Here is a 15,641-nt window from a genome sequence, read left to right as displayed (position 1 = left end):
TGATAAATTTCTGTCTAGAAAATATTTTTCAACTCAAATAAAATAAAGCCATTTGGATTTTACAAATTCTTGTACAGCAAAGTTAAATTCCTATTTTTTCTTTTTAGTATTTTATTAAAATAGTTTTAATAAGAATAAATATTTTCATTTATATTTTGCAATGCAAAATTGATTCATTTGATCACGGGGCTGTTTATATAAAATTTTACCAACTAAAGCTTCTGGATTGTCAAGTTTTCTTGGTGGTCATTTACATTAGTCAATTTTCATATCTCTAAATTTTTGGCAAGAATATATGATGCTTCTACAAATAACATATTAGTACATATTGTTATACTTATTATCAGATCTACTTTTGTTTTATCTCATTTGATTTTTATGAAAGAAAATACTCATTTTAAATTTGATGGAAGACTAATAGTCAAATTGTTTCTGAGAAAAGTCTGAACAAGTCCTTTCAGATAATCTAGGATTTCTTTCCAAAGGAAATGGATGCACAAAAGTTTTTAATTTCAATGAAAGAAGCCAGACATAAGCCACTTATTATATGATTCCATTTCCATGAATATCCAGAGTAGGCAAATCCATAAGGACAAATAGTAGATCAGTGGTTGCCAGGAACTAATGAGTAGGGAAATGAGGAGTGACTGCTTAAAAGTTTTCCTTTTGGGGTGATAAAAATGTTCTGGAACTAGATAGTGGTGATGGTTGCACAAAATTCTGAGTGTATTAAAAGTTACTGAATTGTACACTTTAAAATGGTTAATTTTATGTTTTATGAATTTTACTACAATTTTTTTAAAGTAAAGGGAAAATGAAAGTTCTGAAGTTCGAACCTGTGGAATCAAAATAAACTGTCAGAATAGAAAGGCCTGCAAACTTAATCCTGATACTACTTGTTTAAGTTTTCTGTCCGTGAAACCAATCCTAATTGTAAATAATGTAAGAGTCAAAAAGAAGCTTTCTAGCATGCTATTAACCTTTTTTGTAAATTAAAAATGTTATCAATGTTCATTGTGGAAAATCAATATGGAAAGCATAAATCATCTATAATTCCATTATCTGGAAAGAATCTATTTCAGGAATTTTTTTATATATATAAGCACAATTTTTTTCCCTAAAGAGATTAGGTATTGTTTTATAGTATATCCAACTACCTAATTTCACTGACTATATACAATTCTTCTACTGTGTGCAGGCAATGTTCTATGTGCTTTAAATATATTAATAACAGATTTAATCATCCCAACAATCCCATGAAGTTGGTATTGTTATTCTGATTTTAAAGATGAGAAAACTAAGAGAGGGAATAAGTAGTCTTTCTAACTTCACACAGCAAGTAAGTGGCAGATCCAGGATTCACAGCCAAGCATGACGGCTCTAGGACCCATGCTTCTCAGCCATTAGGACCCAATATTCAACCAAATCAATACTGCTGGACACTTGGAATTTGTCCAGTGTTTTGCTACTACAAACAAACATCCAATGAACATTCTTGAAGCCACACACAAAAATAATGGTCACCATAAAATTCCTGGAACTAAAATTGTGGTACAGATATTAAAATTTAAGGCTTTTGATGTAACTAATACATTTTTAAAATGGTCAGCCTTACATTTGTGGGAGAGTACACTCATACATGGGGAAAAGCTTCACTGTGAAGCACACAGTGCCTTATTTGGTTGGATAATCTTGAGATTGGTGCTCAGGCATTATCTACCCTGTAAGTGGCAAAATCGAGACTGGAACATTGCCTGATTTTTTTTTTTTAACTTATCATTCTTTCTCTTGACTACAATGCTCCTTAAAGTAAAACTTCCGTATCAGTGTACTATTTCTGCAATACTCAGCAGTTACAACCACCTTCTACTACCTTCTATACCTAATCAAAATTCAATATTAATTCAACGGGTGAGGAACTTGCTGCCTTGGGGCCACATGTGAGCTTCTGGATCCTGGAGTGCAGCCCTTGAGGGGCCACCCTTGGGGATCCAGAGGGCCACGTGTGCCCTTTCCGGCTGCAGGTTGCCCACCCCACAGACCCATTCTCTAACATATCCCCCACTAATATAACAAAGACATTATTGAGGATTTCTATTTCCACGACAGCCTTAAGCACAATTTTGCAACATGATCACCTTGGAATGATTTAATCTCTAAATACAGCAAAGACAAGAAACGAAGTTAACATTGTTTTATTACATCCTATATCTCTACATATGACTTTATACATCCAACTTTTACGTGTTTTAACTTGCCCACGTTTCTTTACAAGCAAAGTAACTTCTTTTAATAGCAAAATTAAAGTCCGTTTAAAGCATTGCAAAACAAACCCCACTACATTTAGGCAGCTAACTGCTACCTTATGAAAATAAGAAAAAACAACCTGTCAATTTACATGAAAAAATTGAAGATCATTCACTTGGGAAAAAAATGAAAATTTTAAAAAGATATTTCCTTTCACACTACAATAGCATAATTTTCACCTTACACATATAAGGAAAGAATAATACTACATGTTTCAAAGTCAAATAAAATAGACAAATCTCTAAAATTTATAAAACTTTTATTAGGCAGGAATGAAATGCAATTTGGGGCATACACACAGATCAAATGGTCTTCAGAACGTCCGAAGAGCAAAGTGAAGATTAGAGGTTTTATAAAAAGGGAAATGTTACGTATTGTTCTTTGAGCAAGTTCACTGGCACGCCTAAGGTCTTGGGAGCTGGCAGGTTTTGACTGGCGGTGAGATAAACCACAGCAGGTTGTTTTGGTAGCCCTTAGACAAAATTGGTTTCAGGTTACAGCAGGCAATTTCAGCAATGAAGTTTGCAGAGACTTACATTCTTGGAGCGATGTTAGGTGCCCTGAGTTCTTTTTCTCCCTGGCTCCACTCTGTTTTAGTCGGATATGACAAGATTGACCCAATTCATATGATCAAACTTTTACATGTTAAAAATGATACCATTAAACTAAGGAGACTTAAAAAGGAAAATTACCCTTTTAAAAGTCTAAGTCTAAAAACACCTAGATTTTAGGGGCAAATTAGAAAACAGACAATGTACAATCAAATCAGGATTTTAGATACACATTTAATTGAAGACCTTCTTAACGCCCAGAGGGCAGGGGAAGGAATCCGGCCTTTCCCACGAATGCCTGTTTGTTCTGCACACCCAGTCCAGGCCCGCCCTGCACATGCCTTTGGACTCAGTATGTGGTCAGCTCTCATCTCCTACATTCCTCACTCCACATAAGGTGAGGCATGGAGAAGGGGTTGGCTGATACTTCACCAAAATTGAATGGCAGCTGCCACTGGCCTGGGAAAAGAAGCAAAAGGCAGGGCTGGGCTTCAGGAAAATTATCACATCCCTTCTTGGCCTCTCTCCCTGCCATGGAGGGCCTGGGTCTTCATGTTGCTCTCTGACTCCTCCAATACCCAGCTTGGGCTGCCTTCTCCCAAAGTTCCCTGTGTTCCAAAATGGAAACTCAATCTTTTTCTTTCCCGCATTAAAAATGTCTATTTCTTCTATTATTTTAAAATTTCTTGTAAGAAAGCAAACTGATAAAAATTAATTCACACTGAAGGATGACTGAAAATCTGGAGTATTAGCCACCTAAAGGAATCTTGGTTGAAGGTGTTATGGCAATGGTGGCAGTGAGCTGAAAGAAGGGAGCCCTTGAGTCCTGGAATTCCTTGAATGATACCAATGCCACTCTAAAACAGGACAATGAGGAAAATGAAATTCTGCAGTTCCCAGGCCCATATTAGAGCATGGTGTAGGCCAGGCTTGGTAGCTCTCCCACGTAATCCCAGCACATTAAGAGGCTGAGGTGGGAAGAGAGCTTGAGGCCAGGAGTTCAAGACCAGCCTGGACAACATAGCAAGACCCCATCTCTAAAAAAAAAAAAAAAAAATAGCCAGCACAGTAGCACGTACCTGTAGTCCCATCTACTTAGGAGGCTGAAGCAGGAGGATCACTTGAGCCAAGGAGTTCGAGACTGCAGTGAGCTATGATCACACCCCTGCAGTCCAGTCTGGGTGACAGAGTGAGACTCTGTCTCAAAAAAAAGAAAGAAAAGAAATGGAAAAAAACAAACAAAAAAAAAACCCAACAAACAAATAAAAAAAAACACTGTGTAAGCTGTAAAGGGTTTTGTGGGCTTGGGTCTGAGAACAATCACTCCTCACACGACAATTTCAGCAAGATTTCCCCCCCAACTCCCTTTAGCTCTCTGAGAGGACGTGATTATTTGGCTCTAAATTTAAAAAATGTTGGTCAATAAAAAAGAGAGAGAAAATGGTAATAGAAGATATAATAGGTTTAAAAAAGTTTTTAGTATTAGGTCCCAAGAAAAATACCTCATCTCTGGAATCTTGCAACCAGAAAGCAGGGAGCCCTACCTGTGGCAGGTACTTTCAGTTTGCTACTAACTTGTGGGTACAAAAATAAATCTTTAAAAAGACTGCAAAGCAAATCTACTGTTCCATGTGGTTCCCTCTTTTCTTCCCATAGAAACCAGAAAAGTTGAATTTGTTTACAAGTTTAAACAAATTACACGAATGGACATGAATTATTTCCTGATATGCTCAGTTATCACGCAGTATGTAAGAACTAGGCCTAAGAAACTCTCTTTTTTAAACCTTGAATCCCTACTTTCGGACAAACCATACCCAGCCTCATTTTAAGTTATTGCCATTTTCCTCTTTCTTTTCATTTTAAATGTTGCATCAATCAATAATTTTATACACATACATATTCATTTCAAACTATATTCCTACAGAAAATTGCCACTCCATGGGCTAGCGCAATAAATTTTGCCTCCAAAGTCGAATGAAGAATTTGGAAGTGGGGTAGGGGGAGGGCTGATACCAATTTTTCATAAGCTGCAATATTTTTAGTTTAATTTAGTATTAATTGTTTCTCTCCCAAAACTTTCTTCAAACAGTGATACTTATTATTTCTTGTCTATTTTTTTAAACTATCACTTGAAATGAGTATATAATAATGTGATATTAGCATAGCTTAGCTATTGTTGGACTAGTATTTACCCAACATAGTTGTTCGGAAAATATCTATAAAGAACAGCAGATCCTTTATAGACCTTAATTCCAATGCTGCAATATGAGACTAACTGTCTATGTTAACATTTTGTACTTCTTGAACAAGATAAGCAACAAATTGCTTCAAAATTATAAATTGGTGAGTAGCATAATTCAGAGTTGACAAAATATTCATTATATATATATGCTGTAATTTAACTTCACAATATTATTTTGGGAAACCACCAGAATGTCTGGGAAAGACTTAATTGTGCACTCTGATACTATCTCTTGGTGCATGCTTCTACTAATGCCATAAATTTGGGTTCCAAATTATTTAAAAAATCAAGGCCGTCTTCTTCCTGTTTTTCACTGCAGCAGCCTACAGAACCAGCTGGAGATCCTCTTCCTTCATAGTTATATGTAAGGACATAATCTTGAGATGGCACATGTTGTTCATTCTGATTGCATAGATGTAATTTCTGTAAAATTAAAAAAAAATGAATTGCATTATTGTTTTCAACAACTTAAGCATATGAACATAAAATGTATTTTTTATTTACCTTTCATGTTTAATTTTTAACCAGTGTGTCCTCTAATGGATTCCTACACACAAAAAATGCACATGATTGGTCTCTATCATAATCATAGCATAAAGTCAGTATATTTTACATTTCTAGTAATCCATATAAATAAAAATTATGTATACAAATGTTATCTTTAAGTACATACAAGTTATTATTAAATGTTTATGCCTAAATTTTATGTCTAGGAAGTCAGGCTAGTCTACAAAACAGAGACAAAAGGCATAATGTTTAGGAATTTGAGATTGGATATCCAACAGTCCTGGTTTTGAGTCAAGGCTCCAGCTTTTCCAACTAGCTATATGACTTTGTGCAAGTTACTCAACATCTTTAAATCTCACTCTTCTCAAATCTAAAATGAGAATGCAGACAGTGACCGTTTCACAGGATTATTTTGGAAACTAATGATGATATAATAATGCATAAAATGTGCTTATTATGCCCAGCACATATTAAATGTACAATAAATGGTAACTAAAATTGCTATTATATGCAATTATAAAGTAGGTAAGAATTACCACATTCCCTTTGGAATCAAGTTTCCAAGATAGCCAAAATATGGCAACATATTGAGATGCACAAAATAATTTAGTGAACTTGAAAGTGATCAAAATAACCCACCCTGCAAAAACTGGGCTTTTGTAATGAAGAGGCCAAGCATTTGCCCACATCTACCCTGTCTGCCACTGGCCTGTCTGCCAACTTGTCAAACTTCTGTGCCACCTCCCTTACCTCACCTGAGTGTCCTCACCTGAGTGTTCTCTAGCTACACTGGAGCTCACTTGCACAGCTTAAGTTATCAAGTGTCTTTCTTCACGACCTTGACAGCTTTACCTCCCATTACCTGATGTGCATATTGAAGGACACTCCTAAGAGTGTGACTTAAGCTTCTCTCCATCTCAATCTGATCTTACATGAATACTGACTGTTTAAAAATAGAAAAAGGATTAACATTGGAATTTGACCAAAAAAAAAAAAAATGCTATGGATATATGATAAGCTACAGCCCTATCACAGAATATTGCCCATCTGTAGTCCATGCAAGCAGTAAGGGCTTCTGGCGCAGTGTTCGTGCTACATTGGCACTGGGATCCTCTGATAAAAAAGGTGAAAATTTAGAAACAGAAGAATATCTAATCCAGTGGCTCACTAACCTAGCTGAACACTTGACTCACCGGAGAAATTTTTAAAAAGAAAAAAAAAAGCCAAATCAATTAAATTAGAATCTTTCAGGGTGGAGTCAAAGCTTTCGTATTTTTTAAAAACTTCCAGGGGATTTTGATGTGGGCTGAGAATTCTTTATTTAATCCCCACTTTCTTTCACATTGTTGCTCTCCTCTGAATCAAAACACTTCATATTTGTATGGTGCTTTATATATCAAAAATATTTCATATAATGGTGACGATAGTTAATAATAGCATATTGTACATTTAGAAATTGGTAAGAGAATAAATTTCAAATGTTTTCATCACAAAAAATAAGTATTTGAGGTGCTAGATATGTTAATAAGCTTGACTTAATCATTCTACATTGTATACATATACCATAACATTGCTTTGTACCTCATAAATATATACAATTATTGTGTCAATTTGCAATAAAATAAAAAAATTGTCATATGTTATATGGAATTTCTAAAACTGTATTCAGATGTTTGTGTTTTCACAGAGAAATACAGATTTGATTTGGAAAGTTTGTGATAATTTTTTTTCACATTCTTCTGTATCATATTCTTCTATATTTATGAGGTAAAGGCACATCTAAAAAGGAAACTTTAGTGAAAGACATTAGAAACCTTCAATTTTTATGAGATTTTAGAAATTAAGTGAAATATGACAGATGAAATAAAATCTCTTTTAAATTAGTAATGTAACAAAATCAAAGAGCATAGAAAAACGACCAGAGCAAGCAAGAGAGGGAACATCGAAAAATCTAGAAAAGCAGTTTCTGAAAATGTATGATAATTTCAATGTCCTATTGTTCTGCACTTGGATATTTAAACTTAAGATCAAAACACCTAAGGAAACTCACCTCACAGAGATGGGGCTGAGTGAAACTGTGCCACTCCGAGTAGTTGTATCTGCAGTTGTCCACCTCCGTGTGTCCTCCCCTGCAGGAGTCCAGGGTGTGATGGTGCCCAGCTCCCCGGCAGGATTCCAAGGTCTGGTGTCCTCCTCTCACCATTTCAATGGACTCCTGTCCTCCATTTCTGGTTCCTGACCCCATAGTACCACAAAAACCTTGGCTACAGTTGTTGGCAGTGTGGGTCGTGAATCCATTGGCAGAACACTGAAAAAATAAAACCATTCATGTTGAGAGGAAATGGATGGCAACTAGCTACAAGAAGGCAAAAGAAAGAGAACATTTATTCAACCTTTTATTCATTCACTCATTTCTTCATGCATTCAACAGACATCTATCAGTTTCTAATTATGTGTCCAGACACCTCTTAGTTCTGTGCTGTTATCACAGAATACTTGAGGCTGGGTTATTTATAAAGAACAGAGATTTATTTCTTACGGTTCTGGAGACTGGAAGGCCAAGACTGAGGGGCCCACATCTGGCAAGGGCCCATGCTGTGTCATCTCATGGCAGAAGGTAGAAGGGCAAGAGAGAAGAGAGTGACAGCAAGAGCGAGAGAGCGAGAGAAAGAGAGAGAGAGAGAGGAGCAAGAGGTGGCCAAACTCACTTTTATAACAAACTCTCACAATAATGAAACCACTCCCACAATAAGGACATCAATCCATTCATGAGAGCAGAGCCCTCATGACCTAATCACGTCTTAAAGGTCCCACCTCTCGGCCCTGTTGCATTGGGGATTAAGTTTCCAGCACATGAACTTTGGCGGACACATTCAAATTATAGCAGATGCAAAAGCACAGGGATATAAAGACAGGCATGGTCCCTCATGGCTCCAAGAAGTGCTTATTCCGATGAGGCAGAAGAAGAGATAATTATTTTAAGAAAGTGATTGCTACATCGATGAGCACAGAATGCTACAGGAGCACAGAGGTAGAGCATTAAAATTCAAACCCTGAGAGGGTAAGTGGAGTAGGCTGGGACAACCCTGAGCTGAGGGACTGAAGACCAGGACAAGAGGGAGGAAGAATGCAATGCCTGCAGGAAGGTCTGGAGGCAAAGGCAAGCAAGGCACTTCGAGGTCCTCAACTTTAATCAGTGGAGAACGGCTATCACAGAGGGGACAGAGAGAGAGAGAGAGAGAGAGAGGGAAGAGGCTGAAGAGGTTATAAAAGATCAGAGGATATAAAGATGTATATACCATGCTAACAAATTAAGACTTTATCATGAAGATTATGAGGACCATGAAGCATTTTAACTTATTACAGACAGGAACATATTTTCAAAATGTCATTCTCGGCAGTAATGTGGAAGAAAAATTTAGTGTCATGGAGCTCAGATGAGGTCACTAAATTATTCCAGGTGAGAAATGATGAGGACCTACGCCAAGGCAGAAGCAGTGATGACTGAAAGAAGTGGAGGGGCTTTTCAGAGAGTCTACTGGTGGCCAGAGGAATGAGGCAGCAAAGGGCAGAGCCAGGAATTATTCTTTTGTGTTCTACTTTGGCAACTAGACAGACAGTGCAAATCACTAACATAGGGACGAAAGATGTGCTTGTGGGCAAGAGAAGGGTGAGCAATTCAATTTTGGACGTGATAAACTTGAGAAACACACAGGATGTCCCAGATGAATATATGAGTATGTACATTTGGAGCTCAGGTGAGAGAGCAGAGTCACTACCAAATAGGTGATAGTGGAAGCCACGGGAACAGATAAGATATCCAGGGAAAACTGTAAAGAAAAAAAAGAAAAGCATGAGAAAAATCATGTTTTGAGGGGCACGTAAGGAGAAATACAGCTGTGACAGAAGTGATCTGAACAGACACTGAGATAACAGAGAGACTACAGAGGCAGGATGGAAGCCATGCAGAGAAAACACAGTAAGGAGACAGTGGTCCATGATGTTAAAAAAAAAATCAGAGCAAGATAAAAACAAGTTCCAATAAAGTAAGAGCCTTTTGGATTCAAGCCTGTTAGAGTGGCCACTGGTGATCTTTGTCAAAAGAATTTCCAAGGAGTCCTGAGTGAACAGGAAATAATGTTATAGAGAATTGTTCTTTCAAAAAGTTCAGTTCCAAAGAAAAAGAGAGATATGGAGGGAACTAGAGGATGACAAAGAGTCGAGGAAATGCCTGAAAATGAAAAGGACTTGATTAAACATTAACTTAATATTGGAACTTCAGTCCAACCCTCTGGGCCCTAGGACAGAAGTTTAGTTATAGTGGTGATTTCAGCATGTCTGTTTTCATTATAAGTCACTATGTTACTTTCATGACAAGAACTTCCATTATATTCAGGTTCCATTGTGCCATCTTCTTATCAATTTAAATTTTTTCTATTGAAAATGCAGAATCTCTAACTAAACTGGAGGATTTTTCAAGTTCAGATGATTTCCTGAACCTGAACTATATCTACAAAAGTCATACGTACTATCTCATCGCCTTAGAAAATAATATCAGAAAATAGAATTGAAAAGTAGCCATGTGGTGGCAGTGCTACGCTATATTTTTACTTAGGTTGCTGATACAGTAAAATTCTATTGAAAACATCCTGATTATTAAATCTCCTTGATAGTATAATTTTGCCATAATGAATACATTTTCAGAGATAATATTTCTAAGCTAATGAAAGGGAAATTGAAAATAAACCAAAACCGATGCCAAAGCCCACAGAACTAGCTTTTACACTCTCTTCTCTGTTCTTTCCTCCCTACATCCATATCCTGCATTCCCCAAAGTATATTCTCACTAAGTATCAACAACTCCTTATCCATGTCAGCAATTTCCAGACTTCCTTTTTCAGATTTTTCACCCAACTCCTAACCCCATATGAATACCTTCAGTTGAAACTCAGACCCAGAACTAAAATCATCATCTTTACTCATTATATTAAAATGAGTTTATATAGTCATTATGAAATTTTGTTGTGGTTTGGAAAAACTTGCATATTATCTTTTTGTATAAATTAATAATTCCAGTCCCTTTTTAGAAGTATTCCTAAAAGAGAAGAGGTGAACATGGTGAAGTGGCCAATCAATACCATCAGCTCTAACACCCAATGGCAAAGGACAAATAAAGTCACTCTTTCCATTTTTATATATAAAGTAAGAACTTACAATGAATCAAGGACTATCAAGGGACTAAACCTATTTTCTGACTGGAAAGACAATCGCAGGGTTCCACACGCAGACATGTCAAGCACAGATGTGCTATGATTTTGTGTGATGGTGGGGAGGAGTTGAAAGAGAGAAATAGCGAATAAGAAAGGCATCTTCACCCTGAGATACAGAAAAAGACTGATACGTAGTCATCGTCCCTGGCTATAGCCTCTGCCACTTCTACTCCGCCTTTTATGTTGTTCCTCAAGTTCAGTCAGTCAACAACCTTATCGTTTATATCTTTAAAATATTTCCTATTCATCCCTATCTCAATAATACAATTACCATCATCCTAGTAGAATTATCTCATGCTCCAACTATCAAAAGGTCCTAAGTCTCCATCTTCCCCAACCCTAATATCTTCCTATTCTTATTAATCCCCCTACTGACTCAGCGTCACCCTGCTTGCATTAGACCACTCTCTGGCAGAAAAGCCCTGCCTGGCTCTCCCTTATCAAGAGAATAAATCCAACATCTTTCGTGCAGCGTAGGAAGGTCCCATCTCCCACTTCCCGCTAATATCCTCTCCTCTAATGCCTGACATAAATTTCAAGCTTCTGTTCCAACACATGATTCCTTCCATTCTTAACCAATTTATATATTATTTGTTAGACAGTCCCTAAACTTTGTCATCGCCTTTCTTATTCGTTAGGCTGCTTTCTTCCTCATTAGCTATTCCACCATCTCTTCACTTTCAAACTCTCCTTATCCTTTAAGTTACAGAAGTGAGCGGTGCCCCTTTCCCCAGCCTTCCTCCAAACTCCGTGAGTGTGCTTGTGTACCCTAAGTATCTTTGAACTTGACAGTGCTTTATCATGTTGGTTTATAGTCATGTTCCTATTTCTCTTCTCCATAAAAGTAGATTCTATTTCTCATAAATGAATTTAAACCTCTTTGAGGAGAGAACATGCCTTCTAAGTGCTTTTCTTATATGTATTTTTCACAAAACAAGAAGCATGGAACCAAGCACCTCAGAGGTCCCAAAAAATATATAAGGAAAGATTAGCAGAAATCTTCCAAACCCCTCTCCCATTTTTTTACATATATCTCTTTGACATTTTCCTAGTTATCTTGAGAAATTTTAGAAAGTTTTTTTTCTATTATAAATGGTCAAAGAGTTAGATAAACAAACACTCTCTGAAAATACACAATGTAGAGAGCAGCCAAAAAAATTATTGTTATAATAAACTCACAAAATCAAAGAACAAGTTTTAAATCATAACACTAGAGAGTAGAAAAAAGATAACTAAAATAATACATCAGGGTTAAGAAGTTTAATAAATTACCACTACATAAACAATTGAATATTGGCAGAATATTTATTCCTACAAAATCTGACCCAATTAAAAATATAAATTAACTCCTAAATTTTGAAGTAAGTTCATGAGGATGAGTTAAAAAAATTATGGAAGATACAGATAAATATTCATTAAAAAATTACTTACCACTCTATCATCTCCAGGTGCTTCTGTGTTTGAGATAATTAAGTTTTGCTGTGCTAAATCTTCAGGAAGACGCTTGGTTTTTTTTGTACCAATAACTCCACATACTAAAGTTAGCAATACAGCTGGGTAAAAGAAAAAAAATTTTAATTTAATCATCCATAGAATAAAATAATCATCCTTTATTTCTTATGACCTAAGGGTCACCAGAGGTAAATAAAGTCACGAAGCTTTCCTATGAATTTTCTTGGCCTTTCCAAATTAACACGCCACAGTTTTGCTTATATTTTACAATGTGAAGCAATCATATATTTTTTATCATATCTTTCTCTATTAAGAGTGTGAATTCTTCCCATAATGGAAAAGTCCTTAGAATCATGAGTTAAGTAATACCAAAAAAAAAAAAAAAAAAAATCACTGACATTTATTTAAGACAAAGACTCTGAAAAGTTTCACTGATTCCCAAAAGGATGATCTGTCTATACAAAAACATGAAAAAACAGACTTTATTTCCTAGACTAATCTCCAAATATTTTAATTGAACCTACTTAGTATCTTGTCTTTTCAGAATTTTTATTTCCATCATAATTGTGGAAAATAGAAAATATGTGATAATTAAACCAACCTTTAATGACAACAATTCTTCCCAATGATCTAAAAGACCCTGTATCATACACCCCCAAATACAGCCCACTACATATTTTTGTATGGTCCATGAGCTAAGATTGGATTTTAAATGGTTGAAAAAAAACAAAAGAAAAAAAATAGTTCATGACATGAGAAAATGACATGAAATTCAAATTTTTGCATCCATATATAAAGTTCTATTGTAACACATCCACATAGTGCCCGTCATTTACATAATTTCTATGGCTGCTTTCTTATTTCAAGGGCAGGTTTGATAGATTACAATGAAAAACACGTGACCTGCAAAGCTTAAAATAGATACCATCTGGTCCTTTACAGAAAAAGTGTCCCAACCCTTGTCTGCTCTATATGGCCCAGGGCTACTTTTCTGGTTCCATTCCCTAATCCTCTTCCCCTCACCCACTACTCTCTAGGCACACTGATCTCCCTGCCATTCCTTGATTTCTCCAGACATAATCCCCCCAAATTAGGGCCTTTGCATTGACTTCCCTCTCTGATTGAAAGCTGGCTCTTCCCCCAGGTATTCCACATGCCCGACTCACCTCTTCCCCAAATCACCAAAGATAACCTTCTCAGGTCAATTATCTATTGACTGGCACCAATACTCTAACACTGCAGTCCCCAACCCCTGAGCCGAGGACCGGTACTAATCTGTGGCCTGTTAGGGACCGGCCGCAGAGATCCGCTTCCCTCCCTGCCTGTCCCCACCAAATCCCCCACCCCTCCCCCTCCTACCCCCAGTCCCTCACCTCTCCGTCCCTCCACCCTTCACACAACCACCCCAACCCCCCCACACACCGGCCAGTGGAAAAATTATCTTTCATGAAACTTAGAAACTGGGGTCACACAGCGGGAGGTGTGAGTGGTGGCCAAGCGAGGGAAGCTTCGTCTGTATTTACAGCCACTCCCCATTGCTGGTATCAGGGCCTGAGCTCTGTCCATGCCCCACCCCCGCGGTGGAAAATTATCTTCCAAGAAACTTGTCCCTCTGGTGCCAAAGAGGTGGGGACTGCTGCTCTAACACACACCCCACAGCACTACAGATCCTAATTATTTTGCTCTATTTTTTTTTTCCTCCATAACATTGAATTTATTTATTCATTTACTATCACAATGGAGATTGCTTATTTTTGTTTGTTTTTTAAAAATTATGTTTATTTTGTTCACACTTGAATTCCAAGCACCTGGAACAGTTTCTGGCCTACAGTAGGTGTTCAATATATATTTATTTTGTTGAGTTGATGAAAAATAATGAATACATTAGAAATTTACCATGCACTGTTCTAAGCACTTCACATGCATTAACTCAATCCTCAGCGCTACCCCATACAGTAGGCTACTATTGATACAATTATCCCCTTTTACAAGTGAGGAAACTTGAAGCACAGTTAAGTAACTTGCCCCAAGTCCTGTGGCTTGCAAGGGATGAAGCTGAGGTTCACACTCAGGCAGTCTGGTTTCTTTGTCTTGCTCTTAAGTTCTACTCCTGTCACAAAACAAAGCTAGTCTAGGCTGGAGGACTGAAGAGGAATAAACATGGCATCACTGGGAACAACATATGTGGCAAGAAGAAGGGTCACAGAATTTAAAATTGGAAAGATATATCCAAGAAGAGACATTGCTATGAAGTGAACATCTCCCATAAGCCTGTGACCAGATGGTGAGAAGACATGAAATGGACATGGCTTTTAGTGGATGTTCATATAGCAGAAGTTTTAGATTGCTCTATTTAGCCCTAAAAGGGATAGCACTGGAACCAAGAAATAAAACCTATTCATTCGACAGATTCAGTACAATCTAAGGAATTTTCAACAATTCTGCCCAATTAGAACATCTTGTATCACAAGAAGGATCATGTTCCCTTCCACAGAAAATATTCAAACAGAATTCATATAATATTAATAACACAAAAGGAACTTGTAAAGGGACTCACACCTGTGGATGCTTGGACCGGTTTCCTTGGAAAAGACCGTTTCCTGCATCCAGATATTTTATTATACATTTTGACTTCTAGTAAGTGAAAGTACTTACAAAATAGTAGTGCTATTCCCAGTAGTATCGCAAGGATTGCCCATTTTCCAAGTACGACTCCTGCACTCCTTGTAGCCAAGCGACACTGACTTGGATGAGTACAATCACACAGATTAACTCTCAAGATTTTCGTGGCAGATTGACCTGCTCTATCTTTTACAGTAACGGGAATAGTGTATTCTTGAAATTGGGCATTTTTCTGATACGAAAGACGGGCAGCTGTATCTGAAAGAAGATTTAAGCAGTTTATTTTTCAGTGATCATTTATTCCTCCCTTAGCATCTATTTCACCACACGTGCACCACTCTCAAGGAACTGCCTGTCACATGAAAATAAAGAGAAAGGGAGAACTATGTTCAACCTTTTCAAGCACTGATAATTACCTTATCTGGGTTGCCCCTTGTAACTCTTTAGAAGAGAGCCCTAAAGAAATAATTTGGCATTGGAATGACCCAGTAGTATGTGGCAATATTTAACATTTTTTATCCTACACAAACTAATAATGCTAGGTTGGCTCTTAATATACAGTTAAAGCATTTTTCTTTAGTACCAGTTTATATATTCATAAAGAATTAACACCTTCAGGTACACAAAAAGGGTGCCAGAAATTCACATTCTCTTATCCATTGACCTTCTAGTATCTGTCCATTATTCTAA

General features: G+C 37.0%; 1 protein-coding gene across 1 annotated transcript in view; it reads right to left on the bottom strand.

Moving 5' to 3' along the window:
• Positions 1 to 5,325: 5,325 nt before the first annotated feature.
• The window catches only part of DSC3 (desmocollin 3), a 41,892-nt gene continuing 31,576 nt past the window's right edge, over positions 5,326 to 15,641 (bottom strand). Inside the window, exons 13-16 of the mRNA XM_069467845.1 lie at positions 14,985 to 15,209; positions 12,309 to 12,430; positions 7,658 to 7,915; positions 5,326 to 5,523 (exon numbers count right to left, since the gene is read on the bottom strand). Of these exons, the coding sequence (XP_069323946.1) occupies positions 5,326 to 5,523; positions 7,658 to 7,915; positions 12,309 to 12,430; positions 14,985 to 15,209 (803 nt within the window). The remainder of the gene's footprint in view (positions 5,524 to 7,657; positions 7,916 to 12,308; positions 12,431 to 14,984; positions 15,210 to 15,641) is intronic.

This window comes from Eulemur rufifrons, chromosome 5 (assembly GCF_041146395.1).
Source record: "Eulemur rufifrons isolate Redbay chromosome 5, OSU_ERuf_1, whole genome shotgun sequence".
Lineage (NCBI taxonomy): Eukaryota > Metazoa > Chordata > Mammalia > Primates > Lemuridae > Eulemur > Eulemur rufifrons.
The sequence above is the reverse complement of the archived record's forward strand: the minus strand, read 5'-3'. Positions and strand labels throughout refer to the sequence as shown.